Source organism: Castor canadensis, chromosome 15 (genome assembly GCF_047511655.1).
Source record: "Castor canadensis chromosome 15, mCasCan1.hap1v2, whole genome shotgun sequence".
NCBI lineage: Eukaryota > Metazoa > Chordata > Mammalia > Rodentia > Castoridae > Castor > Castor canadensis.
The window spans coordinates 79,467,404-79,493,243 of NC_133400.1; the positions used below are offsets into that span (position 1 = coordinate 79,467,404).

General features: G+C 36.4%; 1 protein-coding gene across 1 annotated transcript in view; it reads left to right on the plus strand.

Moving 5' to 3' along the window:
- Cubn (cubilin) overlaps positions 1-25,840 on the plus strand; it is a 253,945-nt gene that overhangs the window by 66,160 nt on the left and 161,945 nt on the right. Inside the window, exons 23-27 of the mRNA XM_074056589.1 lie at positions 2,825-3,017; positions 4,484-4,644; positions 5,037-5,218; positions 5,943-6,099; positions 8,497-8,684. Coding sequence (XP_073912690.1) covers positions 2,825-3,017; positions 4,484-4,644; positions 5,037-5,218; positions 5,943-6,099; positions 8,497-8,684 — 881 coding nt within the window. The remainder of the gene's footprint in view (positions 1-2,824; positions 3,018-4,483; positions 4,645-5,036; positions 5,219-5,942; positions 6,100-8,496; positions 8,685-25,840) is intronic.

Below are 25,840 nucleotides of genomic sequence, written 5' to 3' on the forward strand. Positions count from 1 at the left end.
TATCCTAATTTATGCTTCCTGCCATAGCTAGGATGACAGGCATGTACCACCACGCCCAGCTTTTTCTGTTGAGATGGGGGTCTCATGAACTTTTTTCTGCTTCCCAAGTAGCTAGGATTACGGGCAAGAACCACCATGCCTGTGGTGGCTCCTTTCTCTAGTCTCTTTAGGTGAAAATTAACTAATTTTTTTTTCTGAGCTCCTTGCTCTCATCAGGAAATTCTGCCCAGTTCAAGAGTTAAGGAAATCAAAGAGTCCCACTTCATGACTTTCCTTTCTTTTAACCTTATATTGCCCATCATCCAATGTTTTGTCTAGTTTGATGATTGTTAAGTAGAGGGGCTTATTATACTGAATACAGTATCAGTTGCTTATCATAGATAGAAGCAAATTATCTTATTTTGATTTAATGAACCTTATAAAATCTTAAAGAACCTCAACCAAACCAGTCAAAAGGATAGGAATGAGAAAGAGAAGGAAACATGTGGAAATAAAAGTAGAGGAGGTTATAGGATGGGGATAGAAGGGTAGCCTGAAAGTGAAAAACTGAGTGGGGTAGAAAGAGTGGGAGGAAATTAGATACATGGCTCACCACACTCAGTTTTCAACACATGATATTATATAATTTTAACAAAAGTAACTGAGACCTAATTTGGGGAAGATACTACAGTGACAGTTAATAATGGTTAATAAGGCCTTATTCATATACTAAGGCCTCCTGGGAGAAATATACTCATGTAAAAACAATTACGGAAATATATTTGGGAGAGCTCAAATTGCTATTTTCATGAAATTTTATTGAGTGCAGAGAAATTAATTCTGTGTGGCTGGTCTGGGCAAGTTCTTACAGAAGTGCTATTTGAACTGGGCCTTAAATGATAAGGAAGAGTTTATTTGGTAAAGAATGTGTTGGAGGAGGAGGGGAGGTTTTGCATGCAAAGCATTCCAGACAAGGTGGGCAGTGTCAAGATCATTTGAACACTTCACACACTGTAGTTCACCTTCATGCCAGCATTAGTAGAGAAGTGTGTGCAAATCAAAGTTTCAGCAGAGATGAACAAACTCACCAACTGGCAGATTAACCCCTTGGCATGCGGCGAAGGTATAAGGAAATAAGTCATCATGACAGCTTTAAAATGTCATTAAATCAGGCTCCCTTTCCTGGAAACTGGATTATATGTAGGATTCTCCTGCAGACAAATTGGGAGCTGCATTAGAGATGTGTAGTACAATTGTATTTCCCCTGAGAATAGAGTAGGTAAGTAAGGAACATCATTTATTTTAACACAAGTGGCATTTGCTCAAAGTGTTTGATTTACTGGCTACAGTTGTGAACCATGTTTGTATAGGTCAATGGGTCTCTCAGTTCTGTAGACTCAGGGACACGGGGTCATAGCTTTCATTTAATTTCCATTAGATACAGGAAATTTTATCTTACTAATACTCAATACTGGTCTGAAATATTAGTATACTGCCTCTATACTTCTTCCCCTTCCATCCCTCTTTCCCTACCTCACTTCTTTTTCTTCCTTCCTTCTCTTTTTCCCCTCACTCTCTCCCTTCCTGCCATCACCCTTGTTGAAAAATCTTGGTAGACTATAGAGTAGCACACTTTTCCATGTTTGGACTGAAATACCACTTTTGTAGTTAAATATCATTGTGGATTTCTTCAATAAAGCAAAACCTTGAGTAAAACCAAATGTTTGGCAAATGTTCATTACACTGAGAGCTATGCATGGGTAGAAGAACCTACTGTATTTTATATGTGTCTTTGTGTGCCCAATACCAGCAATTACCCTTTTTATTTAGAATTACTCATTTTATTTCACTTGCAATAAAGAATAATAGCTTATTCTCCCTAAAACTTTCAGTCAGGGAGCTCTGTCTACTCCTAAACCCTAGATCTAGGTTATTACTGGATGCAATTGAAGATACATCAAAATGCATTAAAACTAGACTTCCTTTGTAAAATAGCTCAGATTTGGAGGACATTGGAGATGAAGTAGATTTGTTCTTAAACAGAATCAGATGGACTGAATAAGTAAAGTTAAAAACTATTAAATTAGAATAGTTGATATTTATTTAGTACCTAACAGTATCCAGGTACTCTTCTAAACATTTTATATAAATAATTTAACTTACTTCTATGCTTTTCTTACATCTGTTCTATTTTGAAAAATAATAATGATTGCTACAATTTATTGGGCATGTATCATGAATTAAACGCTTTAGTTGCATTATCTCTAACTCTTACACCTAGTCAAAGATAGTGAACTGTCTGCATTTTAGAAGTAAGCAAACTGCAGCTCAGGGGATGGAGTAGCTTACCCAAGTTTGCATAGATTGTCAGTGTTTGAGATAGGTTTTGGCTGAACTTCACTCTGATCCTGAAATTTAGTCTCCTATTCTTCACTCCATAGTTTTGATACCTGCTTTGTCCTTTCTCACAAATAAATATTTTGGGAGAAACCATTTTAAAGGAAGTTTATGAAAGGAACAGAACTGAATTATTTCTAAGCCCCTTCTAAGATTTCTGTAATTTAACCTATTTTTAATATATAAGGTAAATTATGGATAAGAAAAATTTTATCCTAAGACCAAAAAGGTTGTTCTCTTAAGACATATGTAAATATTTCTACCACATAGCTGAGGTTTTCTCATTGTTTTGCCTCTTAGATTTCAAAATAAAATTATTCTCTGAACATTCCACAAAGTTCTGTTGAAAATCAAGTGCACAAATGAATGCAGTGTATATTACAGAATGTATTACAAGTATAACATAATGTTTTCTATTTTCTCTCTTATATTCTGTTTCTTTTCATAGCATGCTTGGAGGACTATACAAATGACTATGGGTCATTCACTTCTAAAAATTTCCCCAGTAATTACCCCAATAACTGGGAATGCATTTATAGGATCACAGTCAACATCAACCAGCAGATTGCTCTGCACTTCTTAAACTTTTCTCTAGAGGAAAGCTTTGGTACAGAATGTACAGCAGATTTTCTGGAAATAAGGTAAGCACTTTTATTTATTTCCCTATAATACTTTTTATTATTAACCTTTTCTGGAAAGATTAAGGAAAAATATGAAATTGTTTATAAAGCTCCCTGCTGTGTACTTTCTTATAAGAGATAAAAATTGTCATTTCAAGCCTGACAAAAGAAGTAGAAAAAAATCACATAAGACTTAGTGGATATTTTCAAGTAATTATTTTATTGGGAACATTTAAAAATAAATTCCAGATTTTATTTGGGAAAAAAAAACAAGATGTGCTACTGCTCTGAAGTAAGTATTGTTAAATATGTAAAATCAACTTAAAATTTAGGCTCTTTACTGTCCATTTAATCTAATTGTATCAGAAAAGTGATGGCATGACAACAACCTTATTAAAGTTTTCACAGAGTTTTTTGTTTTAAATAGTAGAAGTCTAGATCTGGAGGTGTGGCATCAGCAATAGAGCTCCTGCCTTGCAAGTGCCAGGTCCTGAATTTGAACCCCAGTACTGCCAAAATAATAATAATAATAAAATTCTAGACCTGCAAATTTCAGTGTAAGACACTTTTCTTTCATTACTTGGCACTTTGAAAAATGCATTTAAAAATTATGTGATCAATGACGGTATATTAACTTATACATTGATATTTCCCCATATCATTATATCAAGTTAACTTAGGCTAATCATTTTGGTATACATATCTGTCAAACTTTTAATTTGGCATTTCATATCTGGAATCTTACAATATTGTAAAATAAATTTAATTCTCTGATATAAAGATATTAAAATAACAAATTACAGTTAAACCATATCATGCTAAAATGACACAATTTCCACAAAATCTGCAATACATTCTCCACTGAAGCCTTCCTCCAGAGAGAAGTCTGTGAAGTACAGTGCAGTCTGTAGGTTGGTTTCCATTGTGGTCCTGTAAATGTTTAATTTACATCAACTAATCCCTGGACTTTAGTAAATGACCCTCTTTTTTGTTTGTTTGAAAAACCTACAGATTATAAACTAGATTTAAGATTCCAAAAGATCTTAGGGAAAGAATAATTTCCAGAAAAATATGACACATTCAGTTTTGAAAATTTCTAAATTAGAAGGCACATTCAAGATTTCTCTGTAAAATCAAGCCATATTTGTTTATAGTACTAATAATTAAGGCTTCTACATTCTGTATTCCTTGAACTATTTGCCAGAGGCTTCAAGAAGGTGAAAATTAAATACATTTAGTTTGCAAATATAAGATGTCAAGCCAGCCATAAGTGATAATTATTCTTTTTCATCATTCAAATATCACTTAACAAAGCAAAAAATTGAAAACTTGCAATTGTATTTTTTGGAAATAATTTTGAGAGACACTACACTGACTGATCTGATAAACCGATCACTTATAATACTGTTGTTCAAATGATATTAACTGTTTATTGAGTAGTATCTATCAATGGCCTAATACATTTTCATTTTGGTATTGTGTCGCAGAGATGGAGGGTATGAAACTTCACCCCTCCTGGGAAAATACTGTGGCTCAACTCCACCTCCAAGAATCATCTCTCACGGTAACAAACTGTGGTTGAAATTCAAGAGTGACATAATAGACTCGTCATCTGGATTTGAAGCTTACTGGGATGGATCGGCAACAGGTAGATAGCCCAGACCTGTTTTTTCTACTGGAAAATCCATTCTGACTGGCTTCTTAGTTGTTGCACTGTCATGCTCTACCCTGCGTTTATTTCTAGCTATGTTTTGACATTACTCTTTGTAATAAACTTCAACATTGCAAATGTTTCTGAATTCAGAGTAGCCATATATTTTGAAGAACAACAGGGAAAAGTTCTAGTTCCCTGACCTATTTCATCAGATCATCTCCATTAGGAAACATGAAAGCACTGATGTGAAATGGGATGATAGACTAGCTACTCTTTCATGTTATAGTTTTACCTTGCAACTTGGCAGGACTCATTTGATATAGACTAAAAGTTTCAATTTTACCAGAAAGAAAAGGGCGTGCATCATTCCTTTCTTTTTCCTGTAGGTTGTGGGGGCAATCTTACCACTTCCACAGGCGTATTTACGTCTCCCAACTACCCGATGCCCTACTACCACAGCTCGGAATGCTACTGGTGGTTAAAAGCCAGCCACGGCAGCCCGTTTAAACTGGAATTTGAAAACTTCCACTTGGAGTATCATTCAAACTGCTCTTGGGATTATCTGGCTGTATGTATAATGTTTCAGTTTATTACTCACTGCTCTCATCTCACCCAGCACGCAACGTGTGTTTACTTTTATTTCTGAGATCCAGGAAAGGGGAATATTTAAAGAGAACATCCACATAAAAAATTTTAAACAAAATAAGAACTTAAAAGGAATGTGGTAAAAACGACAATTGTCTAAGCACAGTGTGTACTGTATGGCTTGGTAAACCAAGTCTTTAAAACAATTTGAATATGAACTGCTAAGATACGATTAAAATAGTCTAAGAGGCATAACAGAATTTATCACAGTCATACATAATTTCTACATATGCATTGAAAAATAACAATTTAGAGGACTTTTTGGTCAATGAGAGAAGATAAGAGTCATGCAAGTAGGACTTTTTAAGAGTACTGGCAACTTGCCATGGTCCACTAAACTCATGAAATAAAAACATACTAAAATTTCACAGGTTATAAACTATGGAATTAAAAAGCAAGGAGGAGAATTACTATCAGGTATGGCCTCAAAATTTGTAGTAGACTTTCATTTTCAGTGTTTAGACTTCCACCTGGGTTCATTGCCTGAGTTAGTAAACACTTCAATGTAATTTTTAAAGATATTTTATTTCAGGGTTCTATTCTTTTGTTATAGCATGTATGTATTTCCTTCCCGCTTTTAGTACCACAGAGTCTTTAGGTAACATTTATAGTCACAACCACCTGATATTTCAAATGTTCCCTCAAAGGTGTATGATGGCCCGAGTACCAGTTCTCGTTTGCTAGCTCAGCTCTGTGGGAATAAGAAGCCCGCTCCCATCCGCTCCAGTGGAGACAATGTATTACTAAAACTGAGGACTGATGCAAGTCAGGAAGCAGGTGGTTTCAGAATCAATTACTTTCAGAGTAAGTATGTACTTGAGTAGCCCGCCTAGCGTTGGGCCTTCAGACTCTCAATAAAACAAATTGAGATAAACTTAACCCTTTGGTTTGAACCACTGAAATGAATCGTAGTTTCTTATGCAAAAAAATTTAACTTCATTTGAGAGAGAAATGCTCATGTATTAAATTTAATCTCATATTACCAAAGCTTCTGTCAAATTATAGAAATTTAGAAGAGTATTTAAAATGACTACGTAATTGTAATTCATCTAAAGATTGGTGTGACACACATCTAGAGGCTGGTGTAAGGGAAACTGTAGTCCTTGTGAAATGTGTGTGTAGTGGCACTTTCTAAAGTGTGGAAAACTCCGGTCCTTGTAGAGAGAAACCATTTTAAGATCTTTTTTCCCCATGAGGCAGCACAGTGCATTGAACACAGTAACAACAGGCCTGAAGTATCAGGCCTGGTCACTAACCCTCAGGTCCCTTTTCTTCTCTGGGCTTCCACAATGAGGAGATTAAATGAGATGATTTCTAAATCTCTCTTCTAGCTCTGGAATTATATATTTTTTGAGGTTAGTTTCACAGTGAACATCCACAAAACAGTTCCTTTGATTTTATTTAATAAAAACTTTGTGTTTTTGACAGTATAACTCCATGCCCCATTACATTTAAATTCGTCTATGATTTTGACACAGTTATCCAAAAAAAGAACTGAAAGTAAAAAAATCATTTTTTGAATGTATAATATCTTTTGGATTAGTTATAAGAGTGCTAATGTTTACCTTTGTGTGTGAAATTGAAGATTCACACTAACATGTAAGAGTTAGGCTGAATTTAGATAGTTTTGAAAACTGAGTTTTAATATGTAGCTTTGTTCTTCAGAAATCCATCATTAGTCTATTTACAAAAAGCTTTTTAAAGTTCTGTAAGGAACATGTCTATTTGTTCAAATTTAAAATCATTTCCTTAATTTTATTATTGCTTTGCTGATTTGTTCCTTGGTTGATTATTGAAGGTGCCCGTGTTTATTCCTGTAATATTTTATTTTTCTCATACTTTCAGAATACTGAAGGAGTAATTATTACACATAGACTATAAGCTCTTAAAGGTAAAATCAGAGCTAACTAGTCAAATTTTCTAGAAAATTTGCCACTTGAAATTAGAAGATTGCAAATAATGTAACTTGTGAGAACTGAAACCAGCCCATATGGTTTATTGGAATATATTTTCCTCTGTTCTGTTTTGCTCTGGTCATTGAGTCCTGTGATGTCTGTCTGCCTAAGAGGTATAATTTCTCATGGGTGTCTAGTGCAACAAAAATTATTTTTTAGAAATCCTTTGCAGACAAAACTGTGACATAAAGCTTTTCAAAGAGAAATGGTTGGGTATTATCCCTGCTCTAAAGAAGAAGATTTTGAAGTCACAAATGTAAAAGAAACCAAAGTTTGAAAATGGTGTTACAGCCACCTTTCAGAAAGCAGTATTTTAGCAGAAATGTGTCTACAAAACACATTTTTCAAAGACAACTCTTTCACTATGATGTTTATTTTCCCATTTTTTAAAATTGTGTATCATAAAGACAGTATGAAAAAAGGCCTGAGGAAAGATGCAAAAGCCTTGTTCAAGTCATTAGGACTAGCTGTATTTGGCATTTATTCCCAGGATTAGCCAAACCTAGAGGTTACCAGTGTAGACTTGTTGAAGATTCTGCTCAAAAAAAAGCCACTACTGTATTGGAAACTTCTTTTCCCCAAAATTTAAGATTTTCATTTCTTCAAGTCTTTTATGCTCCCTCTGTTCTCTTGGTGCTTCCTGATGACTAGCTGGAGGAATAACAGAAGCTCTGTTGGGAATTGCATGCGGATTATTTTCATGTTCGACAAAATGATGCTGTTAACTCATTTCTAGCATTCATACAGGACTTTGTATCTTCACACTGTTCAACTTAAAGATCGGAACTTTTGCTCTTCCAAATGTGAACGCCAAAAAAACAGAAGCAAAGAATGCTTGATACAAATCTCTCTGAGTAGAGCCACGTTACCCTGTTGTTCACCAGTTCACAGGAATTCGATGCTCATTTTTATATGGCTGTTCAATTTTCATGAGACTTTAAAGCCTGACTTTACTTCATGTTCACATTTGGGACTGGGAATATAGCTCAGTTGTACATCACTTGCCAAGTATGTGCGTGGCCGTGTGCAACTAACACAAAGAGTGTTTACTTCAAATTTATTCTAAATGGAGCTGTGTTTGCTATAAAAATGATGCACCAAATATACATTATATAAATGCATATGTGCAAGTATATATATGGGATTTTTAATCTATATGCTTCTTAGAAGAGCATCTTACAATACATCTTGGAGTAATTATGACACATATCATAGTGATTCTTAACAATCATGATTTTTTTTCCAGCATGTGAGGACGTGGTAATAGTTAACCAAACCTATGGCATTTTAGAGAGTATAAATTATCCAAATCCCTATTCTATAAACCAGCGGTGCAACTGGACCATCCAAGCAACAAGAGGCAACACTGTGAACTACACATTTTTAGCATTTGATTTGGAACATCACAGAGACTGCTCCACAGATTATTTAGAGGTATGTATCTGAAGCTTAATAAATCACTCTGTTGTTTTCAGCTCAAGTTAGACAAACCAAGCTGGAGGTCATTCATGCTTTTTAGAATCAAATCTTTAACTCTGTTCTATACATCTATGACACATCAACCATTCATGTTAGTTGAAATATTTGAGCAGGTATATTTCATGTCCCTTACGTTGCATCATCTTAATATTAAGGATACTTATAATCCACTCAGTAACATATACAAAGAACTATCTTTTCAGATTTCAATGCAACTTTATGAAATGATTGATCTTACATTTTTTACACAGAAGTAGAAAAATAATCTCTATATTTTGATGGTTGCTTTTGTTTGTTCTTTGTAAGTAAGAGATCAGAAAATGTTTGAGTACCTTGGATTTATTTAATACACATTTTGCCTTAATACTAAATGTCATGATTTTGATTCTTATTTTTATTTTAAAATTTAAGTTCATTTTGGTTCATTTTCCTTTTTGCAAAATGGAAGCTTTTGTTTGCTGTGAAAATGTAATATTTATTCAATTCTCTTTCTATGAAATTCTATGCCTAAGTACTAGGCAACCTAAAATATGAGGTAATCTGCTATTTTATGAAAAGAAATTGTATTTTTAAAAAGTTTTTTGTTAACTTACATATGCTACTTTTAGGGCTAAAGGTAGAAAAATTAGGCAGCTGCCTTTTATACTTACTTTAATATTATAATTATCCACTTATGTATAAAATTAAATACTATATAAACATTTTAATTTAGATATTGGTTTATATTTTCACACTTCATAAAATAATTTTATTCAAACTATTTCCATACATTTTATATCTATTTTTCATTATTAATAACATCACTTTTTTAAGTCATCTACCACATAGCTTTATTTCCATCTATATTGTTCATGTATGAGATGTTTTGAATCCACTTACAGTGTTTTCACTAGAAATATTTTCTGAAATGACAAATAGACACTGTGATGATATAAAGGCATTTTCCCCCATCTTTTGCACTTGTCCACATCACAATGACCTAGTACACTATGGTTCACAATGACCTAGAACTATGGTTCTTTTTCAGGTGACCAGTGATTTTTAGAACTCTTACTTGCAAAGACTTCCAGTGTCTAGCTCCTAGCACTTATAACTCTGATGTCTTAGTCCAAGCAGGGCAAAATCTTTATAAATTGTTCTTACCATCTTCTCACTGTATTGTTTTTTCAAAACATTATCATAGTTGAGGTTGTTTGAGGTTTCCATGACATTTCCAAATAACACTTTTGCTTATCAGAACAAAGAAGAGAGAACATTTCTGCTTTGAGGGACTGTGAGATCCTGAATACAAGGAGATTCCCTTGCTTTTCAGGAATAATTTTTTGAGTTTTAAAAGAGAAAACACCTCCTGGCCAGCATGGTAGTACATGTTGTGACTCCAGCACTCTGGTGGCTAAGCCAGGACAGAGAATTTCGTGCCAGCCCAAGCTGTGTTTCAAGTGAGTTCAAGCCCAGCCTGGGCTACATAATGAGACCCTATCTCAAAAACAAAAACCAAACAAACAACGTCTCCCCATAAGAAACCAAAATCAAAGAAAAAACAAACAAAAACCCCTCTTGCTTTATATTTAGAAAAAAAATTATAGAAATAGTAGAAATATTTACTAGTAATTGTAAGAAAATATGATAACACAAAGCAAACTTTTTTTTTAATTTTAATTTTTTATTATTCATATGCTTGGGCCATTTCTCCTCCCTGCCCCCACCCCCTCTTACCACCCACTCCACCCTCTCCCTCTCCCCCCACCCCCTTGATACCCAGCAGAAACTATTTTGCCCTTATCTCTAATTTTGTTGAAGAGAGAGTAGAAGCAATAATAGGAAGGAACAAGGGTTTTTGCTAGTTGAGATAAGGATAGCTATTCAGGGAGTTGACTCACATTACTTTCCTGTGCATGTGTATTACCTTCGAGGTTCATTCTTCTTGAACTAACCTTTTCTGTAGTTCCTGGTCCCCTTCTCCTATTGGCCTCAGTTGCTTTTAAGGTATCTGCAAAGCAAACTTCTAAGCATGAACTCGCATGATTTTAAAGTCCACCTTCTTTGATCAGCAGTCAGTCTTTAGGAGTTCAATAATGGTATGCTTGCCTCACTCCGTTTATATAGTTCAGTTATCCTTCCCTTTCATGTTGAGATCTTGTTCATATTTCGGGGGAAAAAAGAGAGATTGCTTTCAAAGCCCTTTGCTCATACCACGAACACAGCAGGTCAATTCTATTTTTACTAGATGTGACTCTTCTTGGCCCCTACTGGACTGTGGGCTTCTTAAAGGTGCAAGTTGTCTTGTACTTTTGTGACCCAGACACTTATTCTACATTGACATATGGGAGTTTGAGAAGTTGAGAGGTGAAATTGAGCAGCACAACCATATTTTACTATCAGTCCAATGATAGCTATTAATAAAGAAAAAATTAAATTCCAAAATGGCCTTTTTGCAAGTTCCTAGACATTCAGTGCAATCCTACAACTTTGAGCACAGGCTAAAATAAAAAGCATGACTTTGCAGAGAGTTGCATGAATAACAATATACTAGACACCACAATTGAAAATATGGAAGAAAGCTAGAGAGAGAAGATTTCGAATTAGACTTTAAAATGGACTCTACTTTTGGTAGAGTGGGGAAGAAATGAGATGAAACATTTCCAAGAGCTGTTTTCCACTGCTTTGGACTCACTTGAGGATGGGATGGTAACAAAAAGGCTCATCAAGTAGGATTTTTGAGGTGTTTGAAAACTCAAACAGAAAAAAAAAAACTTGTTCCAACAACTTCAGAACAGCTAATTAGAGACCCCTTGTGATGTGTCTGTCATGCTACAGGCATGCCATTTTTCTTGTGCAATATTGATGGTGAAAACAGCTAAAATATAGAATGAGAACCAGAAATTCAGAAAAGCCTTCCAAAGAATGACACTGTTGCCAGAGGGAGGAGATTTTTTCCATCTCTGTAAGCCAAGGGGTAAGACCAGAGCAATAGCTACAGTGGCTGGTCTATGATGGAAAACTTAAACGCACAAATAACCATTTAAGGAGAGAAAAGTCACAGCACAAAAATCTAGCTTCCATTATTTTAATAACTTCTAGTTAAAGGTTTTTCTCAAGTGCCTTAGACAAGTCCCAATTAAGTGACCATGATTGGAACCAGAATTTAGTTATTTTGAATTAATAAAACTAAAACTATAAAAAGACTTGATTAGGTACTGTTCAGACATTGTGCCAATCCTTTCTGAGAGATGTGGATTGGTAAAGATTTCATTGGGAAGCAAATCCATCCTTTATTTTTTTTTCATCTGGGAAAAATAAAAATGCATCAGATTTAGAAATGTAATATTCAGTGAGAGGAAGGGTCATTTCCTTAAAGGAGTAAGACTACATTACACAGGCCATTATGGGATTCTATCTGCATTTTACAACTGGATTTCACTTCTTCATTTTTATTTTGATCCTAAGCCTCCTGTTTATATCCTCAGGTAGCTACAAACAGGATATGAACAGAAGTGGCGGAAATGTACAGGAAGCCCAAAAATGTATAGGAAGCCCAAGACAGGTGTTAGGTCAATAGAGAGCATATATGTGCTGAGGAAGAAGGAAGAACATTAATAACTTACTGTGTCATGGAATCCAAGAGAAGAGAGAATAGTGAGGAAGGATCACTGGTCAACATGGTCAAACACTCCCAAGTGGTCAAGAGAGGTCAGGATTGAGAGGTGTCCCTTGGAGATTGCCATGACCTGGCAGAGCAGCATTTGTGGGCAGTAGAAGCCAGACTGTAGTGTTAAGAGGCATGAAGGGAAGAAAGAGAGTGTAGACTGAGTTCTCTGGAGCAAAGCAGAGTAGAAAGTCATGGTCTCCTTTGTCCAGTCCTTGTCCTTTATTTCTCTAACTGGCTTTCATGTGGCAAGTTTTCATAGGAATAATAGTCAGCGTGTTCTCTTGTATGTATTGTCTCCTAAAATGTGGCCCCCAAGTTAGATGCAATACTCCCACTAACCTGACCAGAACTATGGAGGTTGGGGCTATATTATCTGGTTCAAATACGTCTGGTGTTATAGGTTGAAGTTAAATGAGTTTTATTGGTGGCCAAGTTATATGTCAACCTATATCAAGACATACAATCTTCAGGTTACTTTTACATGAATTGCTAAGGCTTATAACTCATATGTCTTTGAGGGGGCACTGATTTTGTTGAATGCTGAAACACTTTCTCAACAAGCAAGAGTTCACTAAGATGACAAAAATAAGTATATAAAAATATATTTTACTTGAGTCTAGAATAATTCCTTTAAAGGCGCTATCTCATCTCCGAACCTGAAATTCCATGGCTCTTCTTCCAGTTTCAAAATCAGGCTACATGTGTTTTTATTTCCTCTTTATCATGTCCCACCGTCTTTTGCAAGCATCCCCTAATCCACATGATCGTCTTTCTTTTACCTTAACATAGCTTTTTAAGATAGACTTTTTTTTTTAGCTGCACTGTTTTCTAAAGTTTAATTAACTTGCCTAAAACAGCCAGAAAAGGTCTTTGATTTCTTCTGTTTCCACCCACATACACATTATTCTATTGTGGTCAGAATTTAATTTTTATGAATTTGTCATTTCTCTTGAATTTTATTTACCTTTTCTTTTGATCTTTTTTCATGTTTACTTTTTTCTTTTTTTTTGATCCATTGTCTTCTACTTTTTGAAATCTGAATCACTATAAGCTTAGGCTCATGACTGATGTGTCTAGCCATCATAGACTGACTCTAAGGCTAATCGATCATTTCTTCCCAATATTTTGGACTTCCACATTAACAACCACTAGCTTGTCAGCCAGAATTACTCCAGTGTAGTGCCTCTCTTTCACTTTTCTCTGTACATTCCTGAAAGAGAAGAGCATTTAAAGAATTCAACAGATGCTACACCTTTTTTCAGAACAACACATCTGGATGGTTGAGATGATCTCCCTGTTGCTTCTCTTGGATGCATTGGTGTTATATATTACTTTGTAAGATTGCAGTCTACACTGATGGTGGAGGATAACCTCCTATGATTGGTTGCTAAATCTGGCTGCATTCCAGAATCACATGGGACTCTTGCTAGAAAAACATATACCCAGACCTTACCCCAAACTCAGTCACAATCCAGGGGATCCCAGTGAAGCAGATTTCATGAGACATTGCCAGGCACTCTGTTTATTGTCTAGAGCCCACTTCCACCATAATAGCCTGTTTTATTTTCACTTCAGAGCTTTCTGCTGTGAAGGTACAAGTATTTTAATAGGCATCTTCTTAACAAATACCTTTTTGCATAATTAAATATCTCTTCTTAAATTGGTCTCCCTTTCCATAGCTATGGTGCTCTTTGCATTGTCTCACAGGCCTGGTATTATGGTTGATATTACCACACATGAGAACAATGTCAGATTTACTTTCAATTTTTGTATTCTGAGTTTGAACTTTCTCCCCCATTACTTTGACACTTTCACCATTCTAATCTTCTATCCTGTCCTTTCCTATTTTCTATCCCTTCCCCTTTTCTATTTAAGCAGTTTTGAGCACTCTTGATAAGTTAGTGACTTCTGTCAAATGCATTTCCCTCCAGTCTTTATAAGATGTATTTCATCTCTTGCCAAATCCTTACTGATGTCATCCTGTTCGCCAGATGTTTATATCATTACTTATTATACTCTCATGTCCTTTCAGTTGCAAAATAATTCATTTCAAATGAAAGTAGAAACAATAAACACCACCAGTGACCCTGAATCCTTTTAGTGTGATGCCTGTGTTTTCTATATCTGTAGTCCAAGTAACATTTTCTATACCACAACCTTGAAACATCAGGCCCATGTGATACTGTAAATAGTTGTTATAGAGGATTCATAAACAGTCTGATGTTTATTTAATAAACACAAATTTATTTCTCAAGCACATCAGAGTCTAATGCAGGTGTTTCTGGCCTTACACATAGTGATTCATGAACTTAGACAAAGGGGAAGTTGATTTGGGGGAACCACATAGCTGTCTCTGCCACAAATGTTGACAGATGTTTCACAAATAAAGAGTCTATGTTCTAATGAGTTTGGGAAGTACTAAACTGAACATAATTAAGTAGGGTTCATTGTTTTATTTTGTGTTGGCTGTGTTATTTCCTTAAGTAGTCACTGTCCTAATATACATTGTTCATTCATTCAGTAAGTAGAATATATTTTAGACACCTACCTAGTCTGTGGAAATATAATTGTTCATCATCAGTTTTCTTTGTCATGGAGGAAAAAGATGCTAATTTATCACACAATAAAAATTTACAAGCTATGTTAAGTGCTGAGAGGGGAAGTTTCTCAGGGAAGGCCTCCCTGAGAAAGAAGGATGCACTGATGTGTCAGGAAGCTGGGGGTTCACTATAAAAAGTTGTGTTTGAGAACCCAAAGGTGGACCTGTGTGAGGCTTCCGGAGTCTTGTGGGATGGTTGAGTTCCAGTATTCTTCCTGAGTAGCAGAAGGTCTCTTGTGGGCAGGAGCATGGTCATATTGGCACTACTAAAAGCAATAACTGGTTACCAAGATAATTGGAGGGAGGTGAAATAACTGTGGAGAGGCCATAAGAGGGTAGCTGTACACCAGACGAGAGAGAGAGTGGGGCCAAGTCTTCATTGCTGCAGTGGGGGAAGAATATTAATTGAAGAACTTAAGAGCACTTAGAAGATAAAATTGACAGAAGTGACGAATGACTGGATGAGTGTAGGGGTATACAATGAAAGAAGGGAAGACATCAGGACCCAGCCTCAGGGACAGTGACTGGAAGAGAGGATAGGTTCCCTCAGGAAGGAAACAGATTTGGACTCTGAGGGCAAGGTTCTAACTAGATTCAGCTTTGCCCAGAAATTGAAGTAATTAACATCTATTGAACATTTATATAGAACATTTGCAGGGAAACATTACTCTGGAGACATTTACAAGATTTTTTGCATTTTTATTCTTATATAAATAAGCATAACTTCTCAAGTTCATGAGGTACTAGAAAGTTCTTCACTTCTAAGCTGTTTACTGAAAACTGTGATACTATTTTCCATTAGTTAAATGTCTACCATGGATTCTGGCCACTATTACAGACATTTAGATAGTATTGTTGCCTAGCTTCACAATAGTCCAGTAACTGAGCATTTTTAAAAACTAGGACTAAGATAAGGCAACAGCATTCCCTTCTGGATCACTCTGCTGCTCATGCCTCTGTAACTAATCCAACACATGGGCTCTGGAGTCCACCTGAGTTCAGAGCTGTGTCCTCTCTAGCTATGATCTTAGGCAAGGAGCTTAAACTCTTGTTGCACACCTATTCATGAAGTTGTTATAAAATTAAATAATATAATCCACTCATCTGGAAAATACTCAGCACTTTAGAAATGAATATTATTCACCTTCATTCCCTCTGGAGAGAGTTTAATCATTCTTACTTAGCCATTCAAAGTCTTCCTTGAAAACGTAGGAAGGTGTTTGTCACCTTTCTCCTCCCTGAGAAATACCATGTCCATTCCTCCTGCTCTGTCAATTAGGAATGGCGGCTCCTCCCAGGCAAGTCTGTCTCCCCCCAACATGTAGAGCCCTACTTAGTAGCTACCACAGTTCACAGTTGGTTCTCTTTCTCCTCCAAGCTTCTGTACTCTATATATTCACCTCTTGGTGGAACTTTGGCTTCTCTCTATTCCCTTTAAAAGCAAATTTCTTCTCTTCTTTTTAAGATTCTTGCCATAAACATATGATTGTGTTTGCACATCCCTGTTGGTCACATGATGGCTAACAGCTGTCACATAGGACCTAAGAACAATTGCTGAGTTTTCAGATTTTTTTGATTTAAACCACCATGCTGTTTAGCTGTTTGTTGAAAGCAGTACTAGAAGCTGGTCATAGTGGCATGGCACTTGGGAGGCCTAGGCAGGAGGATGATGCCTTCCAGGGATGAGAGGGAGAGAGAGAAAGAGAGAAAGAGAAAGAGGGAGTCAGAAACTTCTCTTCTTTGTGTCTTTCTTGGTGGTAGTTATCACTGTAATCAAATCTGCTTAACTCAGCTTCATCTGTCTGCTGACTGACATGGAATGCTAAGAATAAAGATTTGGTGCTCCTCAAATACTTACTTAGCACCCGGACTACATAATAGAATGTGCATTCCTGCTCACTTTTCTCTACGCTTGCTCACTACAGCACAGTAATTCAGAAGGAAGGTTCTAGAGCTAGTCAGCTTGGGTTTAAACTTAAACTCAACCACATAGTGGCTAGATGATCTTGGGCAGGTCACTTAGCTTGTGTGTGCCTCAATTTCCCTATCGATAAAGTGGAGGAATCAGAGCAAATGAGTTAATACCAATAAAAAACTAGAATAAAGCCATCTGATTCATAGCAAACACAGGTAATACCGTCATTATTTGCACCAACACTGATGTGATACAAGCACCTCAGTTAGATGCGGAGATGTTCATGAAGCGAGAACATTCAGTTCTTTAGGCTGAGATGTAATTAACGGCTCCTTTCTCAAGATGCTTAATTTTCCTCGTTTTTTTATCTGCAGCCTGCTTCCCTAATGTATTTTGACATTTCTTACAAAGGATAAATAATAAATAATAAAACCAACATTTTAATGCACTTATTTTACTGGAAGCACTGTTAAGAAATGCAATGAAGAAAGTGTTGATTTCATTAATTGAAGTTTTAAGAATTATCATTGTAAATTTAAAATTTGTTTTTTGTTATTCTCTATAATTTCTTGCAGAGGATAATGACTTCATATTTTAACAGTTCTTATCTTTTTAAGAAGGATTACCAATGAGGAAACAAGAAAATATTTTCTTGAGTAGTTAATTCCATTCAAAATATTGAATTATCAAACCTCTACATGTCTGTTTCCATGTTATCTCTACATTAGAGATAACATTTTAGAGTTGCTAGAAATTTAACTTAGAATAGTGCCCAGAACAGAAAAAGGGCTAATACTACCTAATATTATTTTTACATAAATATAATTTTGTGGATTATTTTTCACTCTCTAAATGCATTTGCACTAAATAAGAAGTTATGGTTTGCAAAACAGTCTACCCAATTGTGAATAGCAGAGTGGCCCCCTGTTGAGAAACCAGGGCTCCTTTCCCATGCCTTCCAATTTTCTCACAAAAGCCACAGGGATTTTTCTATCTGAATCTGAGTAGTATGGTAGTTAAAATCCCATTCTCCAGCTGGACAAGAAAGAGATTTTGTGTCTTGGCAGCAGTGTGTCTGAGTTCTTTCATCATGCTGGCTCCTCCCCACACACTTCCTGGGCAGATGAATCACACTTCCTGGAACTGTCTGTCAGAGGAAGTTTGTTTCTAGGACTTTTGCATTTTGCTTAAAGCTCAGAGATAAGCTATTACAATTCTGAGGACAGCTACGATTCAGAAGCATGCATAATGAGTAGACACAATATACCAAATAATTGAATTTATGTCTTGATGCCTGATAAGAATCTAGCACTGTACTAGTACTAGAAAGATCTGCTTTCAAAAGAAGTTAAGAAGGAAGTGCATCCATTCAGTCAAACTCTGTAGCATAAGTGTGGCAATAAGTGTTTTATAAGAAACTTTGGTTCCAACGTTGCCTTTGTAAAATGCAATTTTTAACTGCAAAATTTTAAAGGGGAGATGTTTTTCTCAGTGTTATCAAAATCCCTTCCAATTAAAAAAATTGCTGATCTTTTCTGGCCATTCCTCATAATGAAGAATTTTCATGTGATTGCATTAATTTGCTATGCTTAATGAGGCAAAGGCAAGTCTTCAAAAGGGAGCCTTTGCCCTAGATGAAAAGAAACTGTTTCCACTCTCAGTATTCCCCAAACACAAAGCACAGAATCAGAGTGAATAATAATCAAACCTATGACAATTTTTAAACTACTTTTAAGCCAGTAAAAAAATCCAATTAGATGCTCAAAACTTGAAATCGTTCTAGCCACACCTCCTTGCTTAGTGTCCACACCTTGCCTTGTTTCTTAGACAGCTGAAGGCAGCAAATACATATAAGGTCTCTTCTAACAGGCACACTGCGTGAATAAGAATGTATTTATCAGAATGCTAAAGTACTTTTTTTTTTCAGAACTGGGATTTGAACTCAGGACCTCACACTTGCTAGGCAGGTACTCTACCACTTGAGCCACTCAGTACAACCCTTTTTTGTATTGGATATTTTTCAAGATAGGGTCTCATAAACTATTTGCCAAAGGCTGGCTTCGAACCACCATCCTTCTGATCTCTGCCTCCCAAGTAGCTAGGATTACAGGGCTGAGCAACTGGCGCTTGGCTCAGAAGCTGAATTTTAGATATTAGTAGTCCTAGTTGTGGATTTTGATTAGCTATAGTAATTTTCTACTTTTCAAAATGGGAAAGAGTTCCAATTGCAACATAGAATTGTTTTTAAATGACATCTCTGCCTGTAGTTCTTAGTGACTATTTAACAGGCTCTTTCAACTCTCACTGACTTGGGGGTCACTTCAGCTCAAGGTTCTATGATTTCACGATGTGCCATGAGCCAGATATTTCCCTTTGCCAGAGAGTCCATCTGCAGCAGATGGTGAGGCTTTTAGGAAGTGCAATAATACTAATTTTTAAAAAAGAAGTGTTTCACTGTGACAAGACAACTGGCAGAGGGAAGGCTGCAGTTCCTGGAATTAAACATCATATATGCACAGGAGGATATCAAAGCATTTCATCTACCACTGGGAGGGAAATTAGGCACTATTGCTCCATTAGTGACTATCAAAACTTATGTTTATAGGCTCACTTTAGTCCTGGAACATCTAATAGAATTATTTCTTAATCAAAAATTGGTCTACTTAATAAAAAAAAACCTAGTTACAATAAAAAAGGAGCTATTAAGGACAAAATGGTTTTAACTTAATGCTGGAGTAGATTATAAAATAACATTTTAGTACACTAATTCATACTGGTGAGTATGATCCTACATTACATAAAAAAGATTATGGAAAGAGATAGCCTGATATTTTTAGTTAGCCAGCTGGGTACCTGACAACCTAAAAGGGTATGAAATTCCAAGATTGGAAAAAAAATCACCAATGCATGTTTTTATTACTGTGTCAATAGGTTCCCAAAGGTACCCAAATCTGCTTAGAAACAGATTTTTCTGATCACAAAGAAATGCGCAGTCATTACAGGAAATTTGGAAAACCTAGATGAAATAAAAAGAACCTAAATTATATCACTACTGATAATATTTGGGGATGTATGTTTGCTGTGTTCTCTCCTTGTGTATTTATTTCATTTCAATATTCATAGGAGATTATTCTACACATACTGTCCTATAATGACTTCTTTCTTTCTAACAATAGCTTGTGGATGTTTCCCCATTTACTTACATTCATTTTGTTTTCAACAGTGCATATTCCATTATCACAATGTAGCCATCAGTTCCTGCTGTGGAATATTTAGAATCTTTTGGATTTTCACAAGTATAAGCAATTCTGAGATAAATATCTTTGTAGTTAAATGTTTGCTCCCATCCATGATTGGACCTTGATTTAAAAACAAGTGAAAGGACCCAAATCAGCCTTTGTGGCTAGTGTAATATATAGAAAGCAGAAATAAAAATGTAAATGCATTGGTAAAAGTGGGTAGAAAAGAGCCAGCACACAGAAAGTCAGCTATACAATCTGGGTTTGAAACAGATCTCTAATTCAGAGTGACACAAAATAACCCAGAATATGGTGTTTTGACAGTTTCTTGCTCTCATGCAAAGCCTGGCATTATGAGTAATTGTTAATTTTAGATGGGCGTTTCACATGTCCTGCCCAGTCTGTCAGCATATGGCAGTATAGCTTTTCCTGTGGCTACCAAAGATGTGTTTAAGAGTGCACTGTGAGTGGTCATGTGTCTAGCCGTAGGGATGGGCATAGCCCCTAGGGGGCCATTGTGGACAACTCTTAGGTCTGCCCCATTTTTCATATCACTCTTCCTCTTCAACCTTTGCCTAACTTACCATCCACAATTTGATTATGTATTATTCCCTGGGTTTCTCTCATCCATAACAGGAGACCTGTATCCTACTCTGTGGTTCTTGTTTCACAGTTTCTGCTAGTATTGTAGAAACATTTCAAAAACCTTGAGTTTTAGAGCAAGCTATGAATGTTCCAAGTTTAGAGCACTTGTGTAGTGTGCATGAGGCCCTGGGTTCATCCCCAGTGCTGCAAACCCCTCCCCCAAATTACCCTAATTAAGTCAGTGCCATAGATCTTCTAGGGTTGTTCTATGGGGTGGGAAAATTTGAGCAGGTGTTCCAAGAATTCATCAGTTCTCACTCCCTTGAATTCCAGTGGTTAAGCGGTTGGAGCTGCAGGGTGGGGCGAGATGGTTGGAACAGGGGAAAGTACTTTTCACTTTAGCCTGTACAGCCACTTTGCTTGTCCATATCAGCAGAGTAGCCTTGACAGCCTGCGATTTCTTCTTTCTTTTTTTGCTGCAATTCTGCTTTGGTCTACCATACTCCCTCAATCCCATCACACACTCCATGCCCACCTTCACCCTATGCAGGGTGATTTGCATTGGGCCTGGCATCTTGCATGTCAGAAATGGCATAGTCTTCACAGTAAACCAAGTTGTCATAGCAACAGGCCACAAGAAAGGGCTCTCCATCTCCTGGCTTGATTCATTGCTTCTCCATTGCCCTGCCAGTGATGATTTCTGTGAAGTGTTCTACATGAGTCAGCCTCAGTTCTTCATATGCATCATATTTCTTTTCTCAAAGCAACTTTTGGGTGGTTTCTTTGGAAAAAAATTTGTTGGTTCTCTTTGCTTCTGACCAAATAACATTTTGAGAGAATTCTGCACTCCAAGCATCATACTAAACCTGTTATGTGGTTTTCTTGTTTGTCACAACCTTTGTAAGTACCTTTCTGATGCCAAATTTATGAATTTTAGCATAGAGAAGTTAAGTAATTTTCACAAGATTATGTTCTAAGCAAATTTTAGAGCTAGGTTGTCATTCTGACTTTAACACTATCATGTTGTCCCTACAAGAAAATGACTGTTGTGCTGTCATTTGAGATTAATCTTCTATGAGTGCCACTAGCTTCAGAAGCCTCTCTTGGAGCTCACTGAGTATAGTTCTCATAAATTTGACTAGCTTCTTTACATTGACTAGAATTTTTGTTTGCTACCAAGATGGGGGATTCTCTGCTATCTATCTACATTCCTCCTCATAGCCAATAAATTATTTCAGTTACACATCTAACTCTAAGGGATAAAGTTTCCTTTGGAGTTTTCAAAGATTTGTGATAGGAAATAGCCACAGTTTAATTGATTCTTAATCTTCCTCTATTGAAAAAAAAATAATTTACTTCCAGGAAAACTTCAAGGAAATAAGAAAGACAATAATTAAAGAAAGTATGAATTAGATGTTAATCTAAAATAGAAGGGGACACGTTTTAGTTGGTGCTTTTAAAATGTGTTTAGAAAAAAAAATCAATCTCTTCCTATTCATCCCATGCTCACATGTAAGAGATTTTCATTCATTCATTATGAATCATTATGATTTTCATTCATTAAAGTTACAGATTTTCAAAATCATAAAACATCTTAACAACAGAGACACTTGAAAATCACATTTCGTGTTCCTAGAGTTCTTGGAGTTTTAAAGTTGACTCCTACTGCTAGATGGATTGGGTCTCCACTCTCCTAGAATTTACCTTCCAGAGATTCCTAAAGTACCTACAAAATCTTTCATTTTACAGGAATTGAACTGTCTCTGTCAATGATTTGACCACACTTTATGTTTCTTTAATTTTGTAACTTCCCCTTGTTTGGATCCTTAACATTTAGAAGGAGGCCACAGATCATTTCACATTTTGACTGGAGTCTGAAGTTACTAATGGTCTACTAGATTAAATTTTGTGCCCGATTATCAAACCCGTGCATAGGAAGAAGATAGATATTGGTCAGTGTGGCTTAGGCAAGAGATTTCCTTCCTCTGTATGTTCCAAGAGTGGTTGAAATATTTAGAGATGGGGTGGTGGTTTGGGGGACCTAAGCCACAAAAGTCCTTATTTTTTTTTCCTTTTTTTAAAATTTTATTATTCATATGTGCATACAAGACTTGGGTCATTTCTCCCCCCTGCCCCCACCCCCTCCCTTACCACTCACTCCGCCCCCTTCCTCTCCCCCCCACCCCCTCAATACCCAGCAGAAACTATTTTGCCCTTATTTCTAATTTTGTTGTAGAGAGAGTATAAGCAATAATAGAAAGGAACAAGGGTTTTTGCTGGTTGAGATAAGGATAGCTATACAGGGAGTTGACTCACATTAATTTCCTGTGGGTGTATGTTACCTTCTAGGTTAATTCTTTTTGATCTCACCTTTTCTCTAGTTCCTGGTCCCCTTTTCCTATTGGCCTCAGTTGTTTTTAAGGTATCTGCTTTAGTTTCTCTGCGTTAAGGGCAACAAATGCTAGCTAATTTTTTTAGGTGTCTTACCTTTCCTCACCCCTCCCTTGTGTGCTCTCGCTTTTATCATGTGCTCAAAGTCCAATCCCGTTGTTGTGTTTGCCCTTGATCTAATGTCCACATATGAGGGAGAACATATGATTTTTGGTCTTTTGGGCCAGGCTAACCTCACTCAGAATGATGTTCTCCAATTCCATCCATTTACCAGCAAATGATAACATTTCGTTCTTCTTCATGGCTGCATAAAATTCCATTGTGTATAAATACCACATTTTCTTAATCCATTTATCAGTGGTGGGGCATCTTGGCTGTTTCCATAACTTGGCTATTGTGAATAGTGCTGCAATAAACATGGGTGTGCAGGTGCCTCTGGAGTAACCTGTATCACAGTCTTTTGGGTATATCCCCAAGAGTGGTATTGCTGGATCAAATGGTAGATCAATGTTTAGCTTTTTAAGTAGTCTCCAAATTTTTTTCCAGAGTGGTTGTACTAGTTTACATTCCCACCAACAGTGTAAGAGGGTTCCTTTTTCCCTGCATCCTCGCCAACACTTGTTGTTGGTGGTGTTGCTGATGATGGCTATTCTAACAGGGGTGAGGTGGAATCTTAGTGTGGTTTTAATTTGCATTTCCTTTATTGCTAGAGATGGTGAGCATTTTTTCATGTGTTTTTGGCCATTTGAATTTCTTCTACAAAAGTCCTTAAATGAGTTGTCTTCTTAAGAGAATAAGTGAAAAGATTCCACACAAGATGTCTTATAATACACAAATATCCATATTTGAAATACATTGACTAGCCAACTTCAAAACGTAAGTATCATTTTAAAGTATTTAAAAAACACCTCCAAACACAGTTACACAAGTTAAATATGCATATTCAAGGTAAGGCTCTCAGCCTCACTCCCCTTAGTGTCTACTAATTTCCTTTAAATGAACTCAGAACTTCACATATTGTTCACTTGGAGATCTCTGACTCTAAATTTTAAGCAGAAGAAACCGAACTTTTACAAGGTTCAAGCTAGCAAGCTTGCCACAATGAGTCACACTGGAATGTCCTGTGGTTAAAATTCTGCTCTGAAAACAGAATCAGGAGCAGCAAGACATCAACTGGTTTCCATGGAAACCTGTATTTGTGTACTTTGAAAAATGACTGTTACTTTTTGTGTGGTAAATTTACGCGGGAATGAATTGTAGAGGTGACGTTAGCCATCTGTGTGAATATAAACAAAAACCTTGATTTAATTAAGTGTACATGTTAAAAGGACACAAAACTCAGCATATGAGCTTTTTTCTCTCCCTTCCATGCATTGTTCTGCACTAATTATTTAGTTCATTAATTTATTTGACATCATATTTAAGCATTTTCAAAACTATTTGGTATTTATTTCAATACATCATTCTGTTCTCTTCAAAGGCAAAAAGAAACTAATTGTCATTCATCAGTGCTCCCCACTGCTTACCCCCCCCATCCCACTCACAATGTGCTATTTAAGACCACCAAATGCTGGGATCAGGGGCTTTCGTTCAATGAAGCAATCCCATCTGAAGGAGGAAAAAACCTCATTTAGTCATGTGAAAATGTCACATCTCTTAACCATGCTGAGTCTGGAGGCAAATATACTATACTGCTCTTCACCTTGTATAGAATCAAAGTTGGATGCCTCAACTTGTTACCTGCTAGTTTGTAAGATCTGTCAAGCTTAGGGAGGGTAATTTTGGTTATAGAAAAATCCCACCTTAAGTTTTGTTGGACAAAGATGAAATTATTTCAGCTTTAGTCACTAAATTATAATCTGTCATTAAGAATGCATCTTTCAGGATGAAAAATAGGACAGCCTTTTCTTGCTTATTATATATTTATTGGGAACAGTATGCTTATTTTGTATTTAGTTCCTATGTGGACTTCATACCACAGAGTTAGTGAAAACTAAAGCTGAGTTGAATATCCTAGGAGCACTCAGAGTGCAACCTGGACCATCTGACCTCCACTCCACCCCTGCATTAGAGGATGGGGTCTTAGAACTGAGGTGAAAGACTTTCCTTCTTCTGTTTTCTCTTTTTCATTTTTTATTTCTTATTCTCTCTCCCTTCCTATAGCTCTGTCAAAAATGTAAAATATCAGAAACTTGATAAGAAATACACAGTTTTTGAAGCAGCAATATATTCTTAAAGGAAGCTAAAGTGATCTGAAAAATAAACCTCATTCATTTGCTTGAAAAGCTTAGATTTTGTATTGAAGGGTGAATGACATAATGGACTTCTGGGCTTCCTTTCTCCCCCTCCTCCTCCACCCTCTTCTTCCTGCCCTGGCCCCCTCCCTCTCCCTGCTTCTCTCATTCCTTCTCCTCTTCTTTTTTGTGATACTGGAATTTGAACTCAAGGCTTCCTGCTTGCAAGACATGCACTCTGCTGCTTGAATCATGCCTCCAGTCCTGGGTTCCTCTTCTTAATTTTCTGCAGACCTTCCCTGAAATCTCACAAGTATATATGCCTGATGAGCAGCCAACTTGGGGACTGAATGAGAGAGGCCAAGATTTAGAGATGTGTGGTTTATTATGACCTTCAACAAGGCCTTACTTGGTTCACTCTTCTATGGAGTGATTACAAAAGATCTATTCCCTTTACTACCTAAAATGATTAGGCTGAAATTTAGGACTCTGATTCTAA